The sequence below is a fragment of the Pomacea canaliculata genome, linkage group LG14, assembly GCF_003073045.1.
Source record: "Pomacea canaliculata isolate SZHN2017 linkage group LG14, ASM307304v1, whole genome shotgun sequence".
NCBI lineage: Eukaryota > Metazoa > Mollusca > Gastropoda > Architaenioglossa > Ampullariidae > Pomacea > Pomacea canaliculata.
The window spans coordinates 1352994-1371010 of NC_037603.1; the positions used below are offsets into that span (position 1 = coordinate 1352994).

At 43.8% G+C, this 18017-nt stretch overlaps 1 protein-coding gene and 1 long non-coding RNA gene across 2 annotated transcripts; one reads left to right on the forward strand and one right to left on the reverse strand.

Annotated features, from left to right (window-relative positions):
* Positions 1-1254: 1254 nt before the first annotated feature.
* Positions 1255-12103, forward strand: LOC112555834. Its single transcript, XR_003097540.1, has 10 exons — positions 1255-1994; positions 6273-6363; positions 6630-6743; positions 7572-7678; positions 7936-8056; positions 8403-8468; positions 9065-9274; positions 9762-9892; positions 10323-10852; positions 11092-12103. It is a non-coding gene; the product is annotated as an uncharacterized LOC112555834 (long non-coding RNA).
* A 440-nt stretch (positions 12104-12543) lies between these two features.
* On the reverse strand, positions 12544-17298 carry LOC112554776 (myo-inositol 2-dehydrogenase-like). The gene is made up of 8 exons (XM_025222797.1): positions 17060-17298; positions 16321-16595; positions 15360-15430; positions 14894-15001; positions 14455-14585; positions 13779-14017; positions 13264-13429; positions 12544-12895 (listed from the first exon to the last, which is right to left on the reverse strand). Exons 5-8 carry the CDS (start codon positions 14567-14569, stop codon positions 12792-12794), a joined length of 624 nt encoding a protein of 207 aa, XP_025078582.1. The 5' UTR covers positions 14570-14585; positions 14894-15001; positions 15360-15430; positions 16321-16595; positions 17060-17298; the 3' UTR covers positions 12544-12791.
* Positions 17299-18017: the final 719 nt, after the last annotated feature.

Consider the following 18017-nt stretch of genomic DNA (forward strand, 5'->3'; position numbering starts at 1 on the left):
TTCTTTTCTTTATTTTTTCTTTCCTTCTTTCCTTCTGTTCCCCATTTCTTGCCTCACCCGTTATTTCATTCTGGCAGTTGCTCTCCTGAGTAAATTGTGTAAACAAAGCAAACATGTGTGGCCTACTTTGTCAAACCGATCTCTTTGCGAAGATAAAAAGCGAGGTTGACTGTGCTAAGTGTACAAACACAAGTTGCGGGTAGCCTACCCTTGTATGAAGCCTTCAGTGTGCAAAGTTCAGTGAGTCTAGAGACAGAGGGCGCTGTGAGAAAACAAGTCCTGGCTAGTGTGGACACAACTTAGTAATCAGGGGTAAGGTACAGTGGGTCTGTGTGTGTGTACATGTCAACATGTCAACATACATAATACACTGTTACACACATAGCATGCACACCCACATACGCAGGAGCACATATGCGATACCTACACACACATATACTAACATTTGTACAGGAACATAAACATGATCACCAGGACGACCAGCCGGTACTTCTATAACAGATATCGCCGTGACATGAAAGACTACTCGTGCGCTAGGGACAATAAACAAATAAACATTAAACAAATACATTCATGTAACATAGCAAAGCCTGCACATCAGCCTCGGATACCACGTGACTACCATACTACCCTCATCAAATCAAACTGTCAGCTAGCGAGCAAAGCCCAGAGCCAGCGGACCAAGCAGGCCACACACAGCTCAAGGCTTCTCTGTGCCAAGACAAGGGGTGTGACACCTGAACATCACCTGACAACCTGCCTCCAGTGAGTGACAACAACATTTGTCTTGTGTGAGGCTCGTCATGACAAACACTGCCACATTGTTGCACACGCAGCTTTTTAAGTGGCCGGTTATGTATTCGTCTCCCTCGTTTGTGTTTTTCTTTTTAATTTCAGTTCTTCCTTCAACGAGTAATGTTTTGTGTGTGTGTGTAATTCTGTATTTGTGAGTGATGCTGTATTTCTGTGTGAATCACACTATAAAAATGTTAGGTTTCTTGTTTTCTTTTGATTTCTCATTTAAGGTTTCTTTGTTTGTGTTTATTTATGGACGCGTCATGAGTTTATATATAAACACTTTATTGACTACATCATGACATGAAAATCATTCAGTTTGATAGTCATCACCACGTGACCTTTCATTCTAGACTCTTACTACCTGTCAGACCTGTGGCGACGAGAAGGTAGACAGATCATTTTATAGTTATCTACATCACCGCAATTCTGCGTTGATTTACGAGACTTCCGGTCTGAGGTTGCTCCGACATGCGCACACGGAGGCAATTGTAGTTTGGGTGACTTGCCACACATTGTTTCCTTCAGCATGTTAACCTTTACAGCTGCACCCAAACAGAGGTTTCATTTCTCGCTGGTTCATGAGTCGAGTTACGTGGCGTAACGAACAACAGGAACAATCTGTTTACGTCACCTTCACGTGCCCCAGTCGCCTCCCCTGGTATCGGGCGCTCTTCTGCGCGGCGTCAGACCAAGTCAGACCGTGAAAAAGGAAACCACTGTTTCTCGCGGATACCTCAACAGTAAAAGTTTCAAGACAGCAAAATGTTGACAACGACGAGGCTTGTGAGAGAACATTTGTTACTGTGATGTCACAACTGAACTGAAGAGTTGTCTTTACAGTCTTCTTCTCCTCACACACGTCACCATGTTCGTATCTTCAGTACTTTCTCTCCTCCGGAAAGTGAGCGTTGCTACAAAATAAAACGGAATAAATGATGAGATCAGAAGGAATGCAGATTGGAGATGGACTGAAATTTCCTTAAAACCTCGGACAAGGGAAAAAAGAAGAAAAGAAATAATGTTTTTACTCCGTCCTTAAACCCTGCCACGTCAGCCCACCCGTATCTTCTCACGATCACCACGGACACCTGCTGATGTCTACAGACCACTCATTGACCATGATCGGGGAATGTCTTCTCCTAGCCTTGCCAGTCTTGTGCTGTGCTGCTGCCGCTAGAGGTCGCGACATGATGCAGGTATGGTTGTGGTTACAATATTTTTTGCGAGTATATCAACCTAGAACTCTTGTTAAGTGCATAGAGCATGAAGCTTAGTGTTGTACGCGCTGGTTCATCTACAACATTTTGTTTGGAAAGGTTTCTGTGATTGTTTAAACTTTAAAAGTAATTCACCTGAGGAGGAGAGATTAGTCATCCTCACCTACACCTACAGACCTACACACTGTACACATCTACATACAGATGGTGGAATACAAATAAAGAAATCGGATGAGAACAGAAAAAAAGACAGATCGCTAGAACATACAGAGAGGATGGCAAGCAAGCGGAGATTAACGAAAAGGACAGAAGACAGAGAAAGGGGATCGCTGCTTGACCTCTGACACTAACAGTCCGGCTAACACTCTGTCCACATCGCTCGATTTTCTTTCTTTTTGTTGCTTAGTAACTCTCTCAAATTTCATCTTCAAGTCAATCCAAACCTTACACAAATACATTTCAGTTTCTGTAATTTTACAGAGAATTTATTCTGTTTTTAATTTCACTGTTGCCTTCCTCGAACGGTCTCTACCAAAATAGTGACTATAATCTCACCTGTTAGTCAGCAACAAATGTTTGTGGCCATCTGAAACTTGAAAATTATTGTCAGGACTAAGCTTGAGCCATTTCAGGAAATTTTGTTTTAAACTAAGAACAAGCATACGGTTTTGAAGAGTTATCCATATAAAGATTATTTGTTTCAAGAAGTTTCAACTTCTGTTTCTGTTCAAAATATTCTTTTGCGAGCCAGTCCCACTTCCTTTCAGAACACAAAAGATGGTTGACCATACTCCTTTCTTCGAAGCTTTTTTTTCTGCTGACTTTTGGCATTAAACTTATTTAAATTGTTATCACGGCCGCTGATGTGGTTCCTGTCATTTTTCTGTTACAACAGCGCACGTGAGGTGCGGTGTCTAATGCTCGTTATCCATCTTCATTCTCACCTGCTTCTGAAGAAAAATTGCTTGTTTTGCAGACCCCTCTTTACAGGAAAGTGGGTGTCTTGTTGTTTTCTACAGAGACAATGTGCTTCAGACTCACAGTCTACAACAAGTGACCTTGGCGACGCCTCAAAACAACAACAAAAACAAAGTTTCCACCTGTCCTTGTCATGGTCTAACAGACATCCTGTAATCACTCCCTTACAGTGATTGAAGTCTTCTGGCTGGCCTCGTGCTGATGTGGAGACTCGGAGTAACTTTCCTCTTACTTTCTGCCTCTCAGTCTGTGTCCCTTTCATCTCGTTCCACTGTTTACCCTTCCCAGAGTGCATTGTTACAAATTACAGATGAGCCCCACGTACATCTGCGACACGTTAAGGGACCTCAACCCTTCACCCCGGTATTCGAGAAGTTACCGCTCCTGCTAAGCCACGCATTTAATATGCCTGCACTGGATGATTTAACTCGGGGACAGAGAACACCTACTCTCCTTCTCCACCCCCCTCCACCGCTTGTGGTAGATGTATTTTCCACGACCTTTGACCCGAGTCCTCGCCTGATTGCGAGCCCTCTGGCTGGATGAGCTGTTCGCGAGCATGTTGGTGGGGGACGTCAGAAGCCGGATCCATTAGAAAGTTTTTTTTTTAACAGCCACAACCTCCTTTTGCTATATATGCCTTACCTGAGTCGGAGACATGCATGTGAATTCAGGCCGACCTGGATTTCCAACTGTCTTGCTTTCTTGACAGTTTAGGGACTGCTTGCAGTTTTAATTCAACTTGCAGTTTTAATTTCTTCAGATGAAGACGTAGTCTTTGTTGGCTGTACTTGTTCTGGCAATGGAAGGAACTGTAATCAAGAAGCTACAAAGATGCTGTGATGGTAAAATTGGAGGAAACCTGTAATAGTGGAAAAGATTGCTGTAATGGTGAAAGTAGGAGGGATGTGCAATTGAAAGTGATAATGATGGTAAATGGCTAATCATCGCACATTGAGGAATCCTTTAAAGGTGAGACTACGAGGACACCTACAGTGGTGAGGTAGTCATGGTTAGTCTACAGTCAACTTATACTGTTAGTACTACATGACACTGTAATGGTGGATCACAAGGAATTATGCTTGGAACAGAAGAAAAAAATGTAAAAGTGATATTACGAGGAATTACGCTGTAATGGTGGAACCACGAGGAACCTGCGATGGTGATACTACAAGAAATTTGTAATGGTGGTACTACGAGGAACCTGTGATGATGGTATTGGTATTACAAGGAACGTGTAATGGTGGAAACACGAAGAACCTGTAATGAGGGTATTACAAGGAACGAGTAATGGTGGTACTACCAAGATGAGTGCACTTCATCTCCCCGTGGTTGCTCTGTTCCTCAGGCTGCTGTGTGTCTGTTACACATTGGCAGCTGCACTACCGGTCACCACACTTGAAGTAGCAGACGTCAGTGAAGACTCCAACACTGGGATGTTGAATACCAAGTCTAGCAAGGTGGACAGTTTTCTCTATCTCTCTGTCTCGCTGTGTATACTCCTATCTAATCATCTTTATATAAATATTTCTATATAAACATCTTTATATAAATATTTCTATGTAAATATCTAGATATCTAGCAATCTATCTAGAATTATGTACTTCTGGACATTTAACTATCTGAAATATAAAAATATAGATATTTATCTAAACACCTAGACATTTATTTATGCATCTACTTAACCATCTATACTTCTATACAATCACACACATACATTCACATGCACAGATAACATTCACAGTTTATACACACACACACCCCCGAGAAAGGCAGAAGTTAGGGTAAGGTGGAGAAAGGAACAGTCAGGGTAGATATTTACAGTAGGTATTTCCCAAACTCCAGACCGGGAAGTATGTAGCGTCCGTCTGTACGGAGAGACGGAAGGAGGGCATCCCCAGGACTGGGGCCAGACAGGTGAACCTCTCCAGTCTGGTTTGTGGGACAGCGAGAAAAAACAGAGCGAACTGACCTGTATGGCAACACAACCTGGACTGAGGTCATGAACAACACAACACAATACAATAACAAAGTATGGGGGATCTTGAATTCAATGCCGGCTCTAACTGACAGCCAGTGAAGATCGTGCAGACAGAAGTGTTGAGACATGATCAATCTTCCCAACTTTCCGGAGTACATTGCGAGCTCCGTTGTCCTGAACTTTCTAGAGTCTGTCGAGCAGGCGGCCAGGGGATCCATGGACAGAGAGTTACAATGGACAAGACAAAGGTCGACATCAACTACTTGGTGGAAATGAAGAGAGAAAATGTCATTGCTGCTGTTCCTGCACAGTTCAGAAAGATGGACCTACAGGCTGACTGAACATGAGGGACAATATCATTGTGTCTGTAAATTTCTTTATCTATCTTTCTTCAAAAAATAAAATCAAGCATAAACTAACGAAAATCTTGGCAACAGGTATCACGTGCACTGGAAATAAACGACATTATACTTCCTTACTAAGAACTTTTAAACTTTGTACTGATAATCACTAAAATAAATCAACCACGTGTTTCGATAGCCTCCCAAAACAAACAGCCTTTCCACCTTCCCACGACTCAAGCCCTCAACATCAGTCTCACGGTCAAGGATCTGACGAGGGACGTCAGCAGTTTCCGTCAGCAGCGATTCAAACTGTCGAGGCTGTGAGTTTCCGTTGACAGATAAATAGCATGGCGTCTGCTGATGACGACGAGAAAGGTAACAGGAGCCAGTATGGCTGACTGCGGAAGTGTGCAGGTGGGTCTCACGGAGGCAAATATGACCTGACCCATCACGAACAAAGGCGAACTGAGCGGTAAACACCTTGTGATCATTGGTGCGGAACTTCATCAAAGGAGGTCTTCATTGGCCATCCTACATGAATAATTATTATTATATGCTTTGTTATTTGTTATACGTTTAGTTAGGTTGTTTGTTTTTTGTTTTGTTTTTGTTTTTTTTTTGTTTTTATTTTTTGTTTGTTTTTTTGCTTTATTTCTTGTATCCATTCTTCTGTCTCTTTCTGTATTTTCTATATTTCCTTTTCGCTTTTTTATTTTATTTTGCGTTTATTTTTTCAAGCCGATGTTCAAAGCCAGCATTTATAGTACGGTCGTATTGTCTAGAAAGACTGTGCAATGATATGGAAGTCAAAGGTCATAGGTCATTCACGGGATCAGCCCAACGTTTAGTGGTGATATTTCCTGGTATTGTAGGCTTGAAGAAATGTTTGCATTTCAGATCTGACCTTTGAAAGTCTTTAAAACCTTTGTTATTTATTTTTTATCTATCTATCAGCTGCCCCGGGTTTCACACAGAATAGTAAAAGGAACATCACTTCCTCGTCAGACCATCGACAGTCTACTGGAGCTGCCCCCTCATGCCAAAGGTACCCTTCCTGACTACCCCTGTTAGATTTGTGCACCTGAACATCCACCTAAACACCCACACACACACATTTACACTATCATTAACACACAGAGGGAGAAGGTGAGTGAGAGAGAGAGAAACAGATACACACGCGCACAAACAGACATGCCTGTACCCTGGTGGATGTACACCTGTTTGTACCTGATGCCTGTACCCTGATGTATACCCTGTACACATGTTTGTACCTGATGCCTGTACCCCGATACTCTTCATCTGGTCCTGCAGTGTACGGAGAAGACGACGACTTCGGGTGCACGCCGGGGATCAGCTCATTGAGCTGGACGTGTGCATCACACCCGAACAGGCCAAACAGTTCGAACCCTTGCCACAGGAAATGTCGTGAGTCGTCTTTTCCTCCTTATATTCCTTTCTTTCTCTTCCTTCCTTTATCTCATTTTTTATTTCAGTTTCCCCCAAGACCTCTTCCTCCTCTTCCCTCACCTCTCTTTCACCCTCCCCTCACACCAACTCATCCTTCTTTCGTTCTTCTTCTCCTCTCTCTCTCTCTCTCGTTTGATATAAATTAGGAAATGAGGTTAGAGAAATCGAAAGACGAAATAGAAATAGGCACGGGAAAAACAAATAGATATAAAAAGAACTCATTTGGGCGAAACAGAAAAGATAATTCAAGAAAAAGTAAATAACAGAAAAATGCTAAAGAAAAAACAGAGCGGATATATAAAAGACAAAAGAGAGTTTAGAACTCAAATCAAGAACGAACAAATAAGCAGCCAGGAGAGACACAAGAGAGAAGAAAGACTTGAGACTGCAAAAAATACGAAGAGAAAATAAAAAGAAAACAATAGAGAGAGAAAAGAAACTAAGAACACACAGAGAGAAAGAGAAGGAAGACTTGCAAATGTCTAGAGAGAGAGAGAAAAAGGAGAAAGGAGACTACAAAAATACAGAGAGAGAGAGAGAAAGAGAGAGAGAGAGAAGTAAGACTTACAGACATTGCAGAGAAAGATACACAAGAGAGGTAAGACTACAAATACTCAGAGAGAGAGAAAGAAAGAAGTAAGACTACAGGCATTCAGACACACAGGTGAGACTACAAAGAAGCGAGCAAGAGAGGACAGGTGAGAGAGAGAGGGGGCGGGATGGTAGGACAGTTACTCCTACATTTTATGTGTTTTATGCCTCATTTAACATTCACGGACTTGACAGTGACAGCACTTCCGGGAGACAGCGACGAAAGCGCCAGGCGATGGATGCGGCAGCGTTTCCAATCTGGAGAGGGGCCGTCATCCCGTACGTCTTCAATCTGTCCTTCTGTGAGTTGACCTTTGACACCATGTACCCTTCCCTTCCGCTCGAGTGTGTAGAGCTTGTGTTTATGTTGTATCTCGCTGTAAAAATCCAAAATGTCTTTTTTTCTGACTTTGTGAGAATGTACATTTGCTTGATTACACAGCCCCGCAGTTTATTCCAGTCTTTTTTTCAATTATTCAAATTTTTTCGTGTTTTCTCCCTTTTTGTAGCACTAGCCTCCATTTTGTCACGGGAAAGCGATTTTTGTTTTTCTACATAGCAACTTCTGACCGCAACCTCGTCCTCACGGCCATGGCCGAGTGGGAGCTGGTCACGTGTGTCCGGTTCCGACCAGCCACAGCTGAGGACATCGACTTGGTGATTTTTAGAGATGGCAGCAGGTCAGAGTTCAGTAGCACTTGTCACGTGTGTCTCTTAATTCTCTGTCAAAATCCAAAATTTTTTCTGCTAATATATCTCTACACACGACTTACTTGGGTCTGTAAACAGAGGTAAATAAGACCCTTGTCCTTGAGTTCCCAATGTTGCCCTCAGGGCAGCGACTTACCTTCATGACTATGGTTGTGGAAAGGTAATGTCTAGGACAGGTCAATGAGGATCTGAGGTTTGTATTATCCTATAATATTATTTTCTTTATGGCTAGACTAAACCGACTTTTTTTGCGAAGAGGTGATTGTTGATTAAGTACTTTGTTTATTTCTTTTGTTTTCCTTCTCTCTGTAACAGGTGCTCGACAAATATTGGGCGGTAGGTGGCCCTCAGGTTCTGACCCTTGCTCAGCCATGTCGTACGGTAAGTCCAGCCTCCGCCACTTGGCTACAACACTTCTAATTTTTTTAAACCTCAATATACAGTTCTTAACTTTATATCCCTTTCTTCTTTTTTTAACTGTTCAATGAATGGCGTTGACATTGGTGCAGTTTTAATAAATATGTAATAAATAGCTGCTTAATCTTAATGAAATTAGGTGACTATCTTCAATTAAACATCTAAAATAAAAAAAAGTTCACCCATTCACTCACTGTCACTGAAAACTAATTAAATAAATATAAAATAATCAGTTCACATGCAACTACTGGAGTCCAGAAACGATGAGCTTCATCTCATACAAGTTTTATAATCAAAGTTTATTTTAAATTAATTTAGACCTGCATCATCAAAATAAACCCCACAATCGGCTGGCTATCATTCCGAAACAAATTGTAATTTTTTTTCAAGAAGCCTAAAATACAAATAAACTTGCCCTTGTTGTATTATGTATTATTTAATTTGTCATTAATTTTATCTGACATTTCATTAGTTCTTTCGGCCTCAACGCTTTGTATGACTGGCCTCTTTGGCGCCATCAGCTTTAGTTTTTATTTGTTTTTAACTCTTTCCTTCACCAGAAGCGCATTTTGATTCACGAGCTGGGTCACGTGCTGGGTCTGATTCACGAGCACCAGCGCCACGACCGCGACACGTACGTGCACGTCCTCCTGCAGAACGTGCGCAACTCCACCCAAGAGCGCTACCAGTTCTCCAAGTTGTCTCTCCGACCTTTGACCGATGGCCAAGTGGAGTACAGCTACACCTCCATCATGCACTACGGACGCAACGTGAGTAGCGAGGGTTCTGGGTGTGATTGGGAGAGATTGCTAGGGTCGTGGGTACCCAGGGTGGATGAAACACCACGAAGGAGGGTAGTTATGAAGCCGAGAGTAATCGTTTCCCCGGGGTAAAATTGGAAATGATTCTTGTTTCAGAAGTTTTAAAGAGTAAAATTCTATCTAGCAATAATTTATTGTAGTTTATGTCGTATTGTGACCGTGACGAACATTTCCATCATTCTTTCCAAGGAATACCTTAATGTCAAAAATATTTAAATCTTTATTACTTCTCAGAAAAGTTACCATAATGCAAAGTACTTAATAACAAAACTTCATTGTTAAGTGTTCAAATGTCTCATGTGCTTTGGTCTTTTTGTACATGGATGGATGTACGGATGACTGGGGAATATTTGTTTGTCTGTCCGCCTGTGTGTATGTGTGTGTGTGTGTGCCTACATGTTTGCATGAGGACGTGTCTGTGTTCATGTGCTTGCAGTATTTTGCCAAACACCCGGACCTGACCACGTTGCAGACGAGTGACCCCAACTTTCCAGAACATCATCGGTCGAGCGGAGGTACCGTCTCCGAGCGACGCAGAAGCTATCAACCTGCTGTACGGCTGTGAAGGTCGTTAGCAAAGATCACAGTCACGTGATCACATTACAATATCAATAATCTCCGGCATCTTTACACATCTCTACCCTCTTCCACTTCTTTTGCCTCCTCTCTTTCAACCCATCTTCGTACTTCTTCCCTCACATTTTCATTCTACCACTATAGTGCGCGCTGAGGATCAAAGGTTCAAATCCTATCTTGCGACACATTTTTCTTTGGATCTGACATCTGTTCACAAGTCTGACTGGCTTTCCAACGTCTTTGTCATATCTTTGTGTCTCCTTGTCATCTGTGGGGAAAGCCTTTTTTGACAACCAACCAACCAACCAGCCAATCAACCAGCCTGATTAGATATTTCTGTAACATGTTAGTATTTTAATAAATATCAACTGTTCTTCTGTGCATTCATCATGAAAAAGTACTTCGTGTGATTTGATATCAGGAACTTTCCAGAACCGACTTCCAGACGCGACTTGTGACTTTCTCCTGCGCACGGGCACATGCGACGGCAAGGTTCGGGACACGATCCGCCCTCTCTGCCCCAAGTCTTGCCAGCTTCACCAACGGCAGCACCACCACCACCAAAACCATCATGGCCCAGAGAGCGGCGGTGGCGACCTCTATCAACCTCCCCTTCACTCGGGCTTCCGCTCGACCACCACGGGCCTGGCATCTCTCTCAAGTCTGACCCCTTCAACGTGGGTCACGGCGCCAACGTCATCGCCAGGCCGCGAGGCAGCTTGCATGTGGAGGTCGCAGGGTTGTTGTCGACTTCCGGGGCGGGTCGAAACCCGTTTCCGCAGGTTTCTCCCAGCTGGGTCAAGACAGGGTCAGAGGGGCTTACTGCTGACCAGACGGACAGCGCCATCCAGCGGGTGAAGTCATTGGTGGAGCAGTCTCAGCAGCGTGGACCGCAGGACGAAACGCCGAGGAGCAGACAATGGACATCAATGGCGGCGGCAGCAAAACAGGGTAAGCAAGACCTGACCTTTCCTTCGGATCGCAAAAAAGAGTAGATTGTTTGTTGTCTCAATTCTCTTCCATCCCTGCCTTTTATCATTCTCTACTAGTTCACAGACTACAAACTTTTTATCCCGCTTCATGGGTAACACGATCGGGTACATCTGTTTGTAACACTGATTCAACCTGCTGTGACAGCCGGGTGGCTATCAACACTCTAGTATTTTATTTGTTTACTTATTTTTGTCTAGATCATGGGTCCACAGTTTAGGTTCCTTGCTGTCCAATCTCGGAGCCATGAAGAACGACACCAACCACATTCCTTTCAGCTGGCTGAGGTCACGCCCACCCAACGACTCGCGTTTCCATGGCAACGTTGCCAGGTTGTCCACCACGACAAGCGACCCTGGGAAGCCCGGCGCAAGCTTCGGAGCCGAGAACTCGCCCATGGCGGCCTCCAACATGATGGCCTTATCACCAGAGTTCTTGCCGGAATCCTCGCTGGCGTCAGCCCCTCGCGGTCCGCAGTCGCCCGCTGACCAAGCATCCTCCGCGCACGCTGACCACAAGGCCATCCATCGGTCCTCCGCGCGGCAGGCGTCTCCGGAGGATCTCGCCGCCAGCCTGCTGAGTCTCGTCATTGAAGCATCAAGGTCTTCCGCGCGGGTGCCGCTTGACAGCGCCATCGCGAAACCACCGGTGGCATCTGGGGGTGGTCATGCATACCCAAGGCTGCACCCAACGGACAGGATGGGGCCGGACACGCATGCAAATTTGCAACCCTTAACTTTTGTAATTTAAAAGATGGACAAACAAACAAAAAAGAAACATCGCTGTTATTGTCGATCAGACAAAAAGAAACAATAAAAACGGCGGTCTGTTTTCTATGCACCTTGAAAAATTACATCGTCAAGAAGTGGAGGACCCTCCCTTTGGCTTTGATCTCCTTCGCCTAACGGACATTCCTGGGACCAATCATTGAAGCACAAACTTGGTTCATACTAACAAACAAACTGGACCATAGAGGCATTGCAGACGGATCCATAACTTTTGAGGTCTCACTCCCCAACTCAATGCCAAAGTTACTTTCCTTTTGTTCCGGCAACAATAATGGAGCAAAGAAAACAAAAGTTGAGGAAAGATGTCAAAGTGATGTGATGTCGGAGATGTTCGTGCGCCTTACACTACTCGACTTATTGGTTGATTACTTTTCGCACCCGGGTTATCTCTGTGTCGTATTAAAACTGTTCAGGAGAAGTTCAACAGCAAGTGTGTATTATCTTTCATTAAGAATACGTGACTGCATGACGAAAACGTCGATAACTGTTGACTACGACGACGACAATGATGATGATGAAAATAACAGCTTGTCAATGTAAACACTCCATTCCTTTCCACTTTCCCAACGATCTTAAACAACGAAAAAATCGGTAGTTGATGAAATGAGCATGACAGGCTGAAGCAGTATATCATCATCATCACAGCTCATTTCTCCGTTTCTCAATGCACTTCAACAAAAAGGCAGATAGAGAAACAAATAGACAAATATAGGTATTACTGCCTGATACTATTATTAAAATGAGGACATTTAAACTATTTTTACTAAAGGGTTTAACACGCGTATTATGAAACAAAATTAAAGATCAAGGATATCCTGTTAAAAAATGACAAAAAAGAAGGAAAGAATTCCAGAATTCCTTTCAAATCTTTTTTTAATCTGAATGAATGCATATAAATCAAAGTTCTCCCAGAAGCATTCTGCCTAAAAAAAGAAAACCGTAGCTGAAATGATCACACATCCTCTCCATATTTTTTCAATGAAAAACAACTGTCCACCGAGAGCCTTTGCTGTGTGGCAGACTGTCAAGGGAGATAGTCAAAGAACTTTTTTCTCTCTTAGTTTGTCGCGTTCTCTCCCCTGCATCTACACCTGAATGGTGGGGACGATGTCCTAGAAGTAGACGGGGGCTTTCTTGCCGAACGACTGCAGGCCTTTTTCGATAATACTGGCTGTCAACACTGCTTGGTTCATCGTGACTATTGGTTTCTCACTACCTGCTCAGAAAGAGACGCAAATGTCTTTAGCATAGGATGTGCGTTTCTAGTTAAATAATAATGATAACAACAATAACAACAAATGTCCTGCAGTACTACGGAATTCTAAGTTTTAAAGTAGTGCCACATTGCATAGCACTTTAGAGTTCCTAGTGCCTACAGTAGATATCGCAGCACACAATTATTTCTTGTGCTACAATGCCTTAGCGAAGACATGTAGTACACCATGCTGTGAAAGCGAGGAAGTTTTAATCAGTTTGACATATTTCCGAAAGACACTCCCAAACCTGCACAGGGCTCCGCGACTTAGTTCTGACATCTCTCACGATTGCGCAGTAGTCTATGCTCAGACCTTGCACCACACTCACCTGCCATGCAGTTGACAAAGTGCTGCAGCTGAAGCTGGAAGGCCTTTTCGAAACGCTCCGGGAAGGAGTGGTACAGCCGCCGGACGCTCCCTCCAGCCACGCTGTCCTTGACGGAAGTTGTTTCTCTAGGATTCTCCACCGTCACCATGCCGTCAGACCCGAACACCTGAACAAGAAGACTTTGATGTGAGGGTTCTATGTAACAGGTAGTCCTTGCTGCTTTCCTGAATGCCCTTCTTAACTGGTATTGTGACGAGCGACTTTGGCGAAGTCTTTAGGTGACCGTCGTGTAAAATTTGACCCACCGCACTAAGTGAATTTGCCAAATGGTTTATCTTGCTAGGGTCTAGTAAACATTTGCCATAGTCACATATTTGATGAAAGCGTTTTGGACATTGAACTCCAACAAAAGCAAAGCCAGACAGACAGTCGCAGACAAAACACATGCACAAACGCACGTTCGCACACTCAGATGCACACAATTCCGCTTGTAGAATTGTCTGCTCTGCACTGACCTCCACCCTGATGTCGTAGCCATAAGTGGTTTCTCGGCAGCTGTCGATGGCGGCGATGACGCCCGACTTGTACTTGAGCAGCACTGTGATGGAATCAGCGACACCGGCCTCGGCCAGCTCTGCGTCATGGGAGTGGGTGATGACGTAGATGAACTCTGGCTCCTGACCCTGGGTTAACCACACGATCATGTCGACGTCGTGAACAGCCATGTCGGAGAGGATGTTGCAGCCCGTGGGATCTGTGACAGGACAGGACAAGACAGTAAATGTGATGAACCACATGCTTCATTGACCTCTATGGAGTTCAATTGTATAACATTCCGAAAACGAACGCTGCCATGTAAGGCGAGGCAACACCGTTCACGTTACCATTGCTACTTCCCCGGTGGTCGCAATCATGAGTCTGAGGTAACATTACCCCAGGACCAGAAGCACTGTGGGAACCTGTAACTATAAACCGGGGCAGACCTAGAAAGTTGACTAATAATCCGAAGATAATCCAAAGTTAATACCCTGCGTACGGATCACAGTTAGGACTGCAACGGAAACCTTGCAAGTATCGAAGGGACTCAGAGGTAAAGATGCAAACCCGAAGGTATTGATGCATCTCTGGTTTATCACTACGGGTTGCAAAAGATGGTGAACAGCGGCAAGATCAGAAACAAACATTACTGACCACAGGCCTTCAGGAAAGTGTAGGAGGGTCTGGGCGAGTCACGTGACACGGTCTTGATGTTACGGACGTTGCCTACGGCTTTGTGCAGCACCACTGAGTCGTAAAGGTCCCGCATCGCTGGATCAAATCGTCTAGCAAGAAAAAAAAAAACAACAAAAGAATTTTCAAATGCTTAACTGCGTTGGTGATGTGATGGATTGTTATTCGTGGTTGTAAGACAGGTCATTACTATAAATCCTTGAGGTAACATATGAACACAAATGCTTCAAAAACATTTTTATGTCATGTGATGAGGTGTGACTGCTTGCTCGATGAAGTCCCTTTGCTTGTTTCCTAATCTTGTGCTTGCTATTCGTGGTCACTATATCCGTGTTCAATCAAGCGTACGATGTTCAAAGCTATGATATACTTATTTTTTCTTCAAAACAACATGAAGTACCTTTGGAAACCGGTGCACAGGGGCAGGTCGTTCTGCTGAGCCAGGTCGTAACACTGCTGTATCTCTCTCGGGTTCCGGCTGTGGGTTTTTCTACAAAAACTGCTTTACCTAATGACAGTCATGTCATAGAACTACTTATACCATCCAGACGTGTTTACAACACCATATTTTACATTAAAACCTGCTTGTGCTCACTATTCTGCTTTTACCTTGTTTTGTCTTTTTTTTTTTTAAAGAGAGGGATAAAGCATCGAAGGCTGTTACCTTATAAACACTTTGGAGATAAAGACATTTTATGAAAGCCAAATTTTTAAAAGCCGATGATGTATGTGAAAGTTAAAACACACAATCTTGGTTTATCTTGCCTCTCATTTATCGGCATTCCATAAAAAGACATTAGAAAGAAAACACCAACAAGGTTCCCTTCGACAAGTGTACTGTACCGACACACACACACACTTCTTACCATTCTCCAGAGACTGTTTGACCAGCGACGAGTGAGTATCTGTGGGTGTTAAAACCAGAACTCCGTCCAAACTGCAATCAATATGCAGTTACGTAGGTATAAGCGAGAAAGTCCAGCGCCTATACATGCTTGCCTACTTTACATCAAACAAGTTAAATACTCAAGCAAACAGTGGTAACAGTTTACAGCTTCTGGGATTTCCGACATCGTAATACCACGCTGCTGACGGCTTCGGAGGCTGAAGGTTCGAATCCTACGGCAGAATCTGGTAACGAGAGCACACAATGCTTCAAAATCAGAAGAAGCTTGTATAAACACATTGACGATGCTTCATCATGCGTCTGCTGGCACTGCGTAGCGAACTGAAGGTTTTTCAAGAAATTTTCAAGAAAAATTTGGGGTTGTGCCGGTGACATACAAAACATGAGCGTAACATATAAACTGTAGTTTGGTTGCACTGATGTTTAGTCGTGTGTGATTCCTTTCTGGTACAGCATCCAGACGATTTCCTAATTGAAAAAAAAGAAAGACAACCCATTTTTTATTAGAATTGTGTAACTGCTGAGCAAGGCTTTGAAAAAAGTCTGCATTTTCACAACATGAGGCTGAAAAAGTGTAAACAAAATTATTCTGTATTAACATCTGCTATTATTATCATTTTGTTATTGTTATTTGTTGTTCCTGCCTATCATCGTCGTCATCAACACTGACACCAAATACCATCATTTCCACATCGTTATGCTGTAAAGTTTAATGTTACTGAAAGAAACTTATTATTATTATTATTTCTAAGCGATCAACGTCATCAGCACAACATTATGACCACTACTTCCCCCCACACACACACACTGTCCGCGCCTCCACCACCATCAAACCCACATCTAGCTGAACAGTTTGACAACCGCATAGTTGTCATCACCTGCGGCAGACGACAGAATCTATAAAGCTTATAAGCTGCTACCTGTGATCTTTCAGCAGCTCCGGTAAGTCCGCTGTCGGGTGGAAGGGCGTGTCATGCAGCATCAGCTGTCGGGTAGCCTGCTGGACGGCCTCCTGACTGTCCTCCACCACCCAGCGAAGCTTCAAGCCCCGGTGACTCAGAACGTTCTGCAGGTGCAGTCGCCCGATACGCCCCGCCCCTAACACCCCCACCTCGAAGCGCCGGCACTGCTCTCCACCGCTTTTGGCAGCAACATCCGTCGATCGACATCTTTGCAGGCTCAGCCACGCCGAACACTGTCGCAAACAATATTTTCGGGGCTTATTATTAAAAAAAATAAATAACAATAATAACGTGGTTAGGCTGGCAAGGTAGATCACTCGTGCACACAACCCAGCATGACCTCCCTTGACATCTCTTGGCCAATTAAAAATTAGTTTACAAAAATAAGCTCCATTGTAATGTGATAAGACTGCTTAGGCTTTGTTTTATCTATAAAAGAAATAGCCTACGCCTGATCTCCATCAGCAAAAGATGGGACGTGTTGGGAACGATTTTTGTTTGTTTGTTTGTTTGTTTTTGCGTTAAATGGCTTGTGCCATACTATCTGAAAAAGAGAAAAATCGTAGAGCCGGTGGAGTTCCGACTCACAGTCGCTGGAGCATCGGGTCAAAGAGTACGCGACCAAGTAACACTAACAGCGCATCCCATAACAACACAATGGCACGTCATCCCCAACACCGCGTTAAGTGCCACTCACCTCTCGGCCCAGCATGCGACCAGACTGCTGTTGCACCATTAGCATGCGACCCAGGCAGACTGCCATGTTTGCTCCTCTCACCAGATGTTTCAATCTCCGACAGCGCGCGAGCGTCAACACTAGCTAACAGCCCAACACTACCGTTGGCAAATGAACCAGGACAGTAGAAAAGTTCGGTGTGGGAGGAGAGCAGAGAGTAGGTCAGACCACCCTGCGCCGGTCCCGCACTAACACTTCAACAATATTATTTGGTGTCAGTATTTTTAATGGGTTAGTCGGTCACCGATTTAATAAGATTGCTGCTGTGTCTTTGTCTAGGAGCTCAGTGTATGTGTATGCACACCCGTGGATTTTTCGGTATTCCCTCAAAATTTCTGCCAGCATACCAGTCTGATCACGATATTTTATTTTCTGAATGCCGTTTTAAGAGTGAACAGTGTCTATAGTTGTGCATGGTCTCATTAACCACTGTGAGCGCACGAAAAAAAAAAAACCGAAAATCTCCGAGGCCAGCAATCCAGAGAAAAACAAATCCAAGGTCCAACTAGTTATCTGATAATCGAGCCAGTCACCACCGTCGTGTTGGTTTGTTCCAGCTACAACCAGCTTAAGCGAGACTTCTCCAGAGAAAACTACCAAGACGGTTTAAGGGGGTGAGGGTTGGTAGTAATGGTGGTGGGTTGGCGGAGTTGTTAACAGGAAACTCAAAATAAGTTGTCCACAATGCGTTTATACGCATATTTTTTTTTTTATTGAAACCAGATTTTTATTCTTTTGACTGCCTGCTCCTTCCCGTGGAAAAATTAGTTTCTCAGTCTGAGAAACATCTGTCCAAAATTAGCACGCAGACTGCTGAGGACACTCTTAGAGGTTAATCTTAGAAATTAAACAGGGAGGAGGAAGTGGCCTGGGGGTAGGGAGGAATTAGGATTATTGGGGGACAATGAGGCCATGCTGA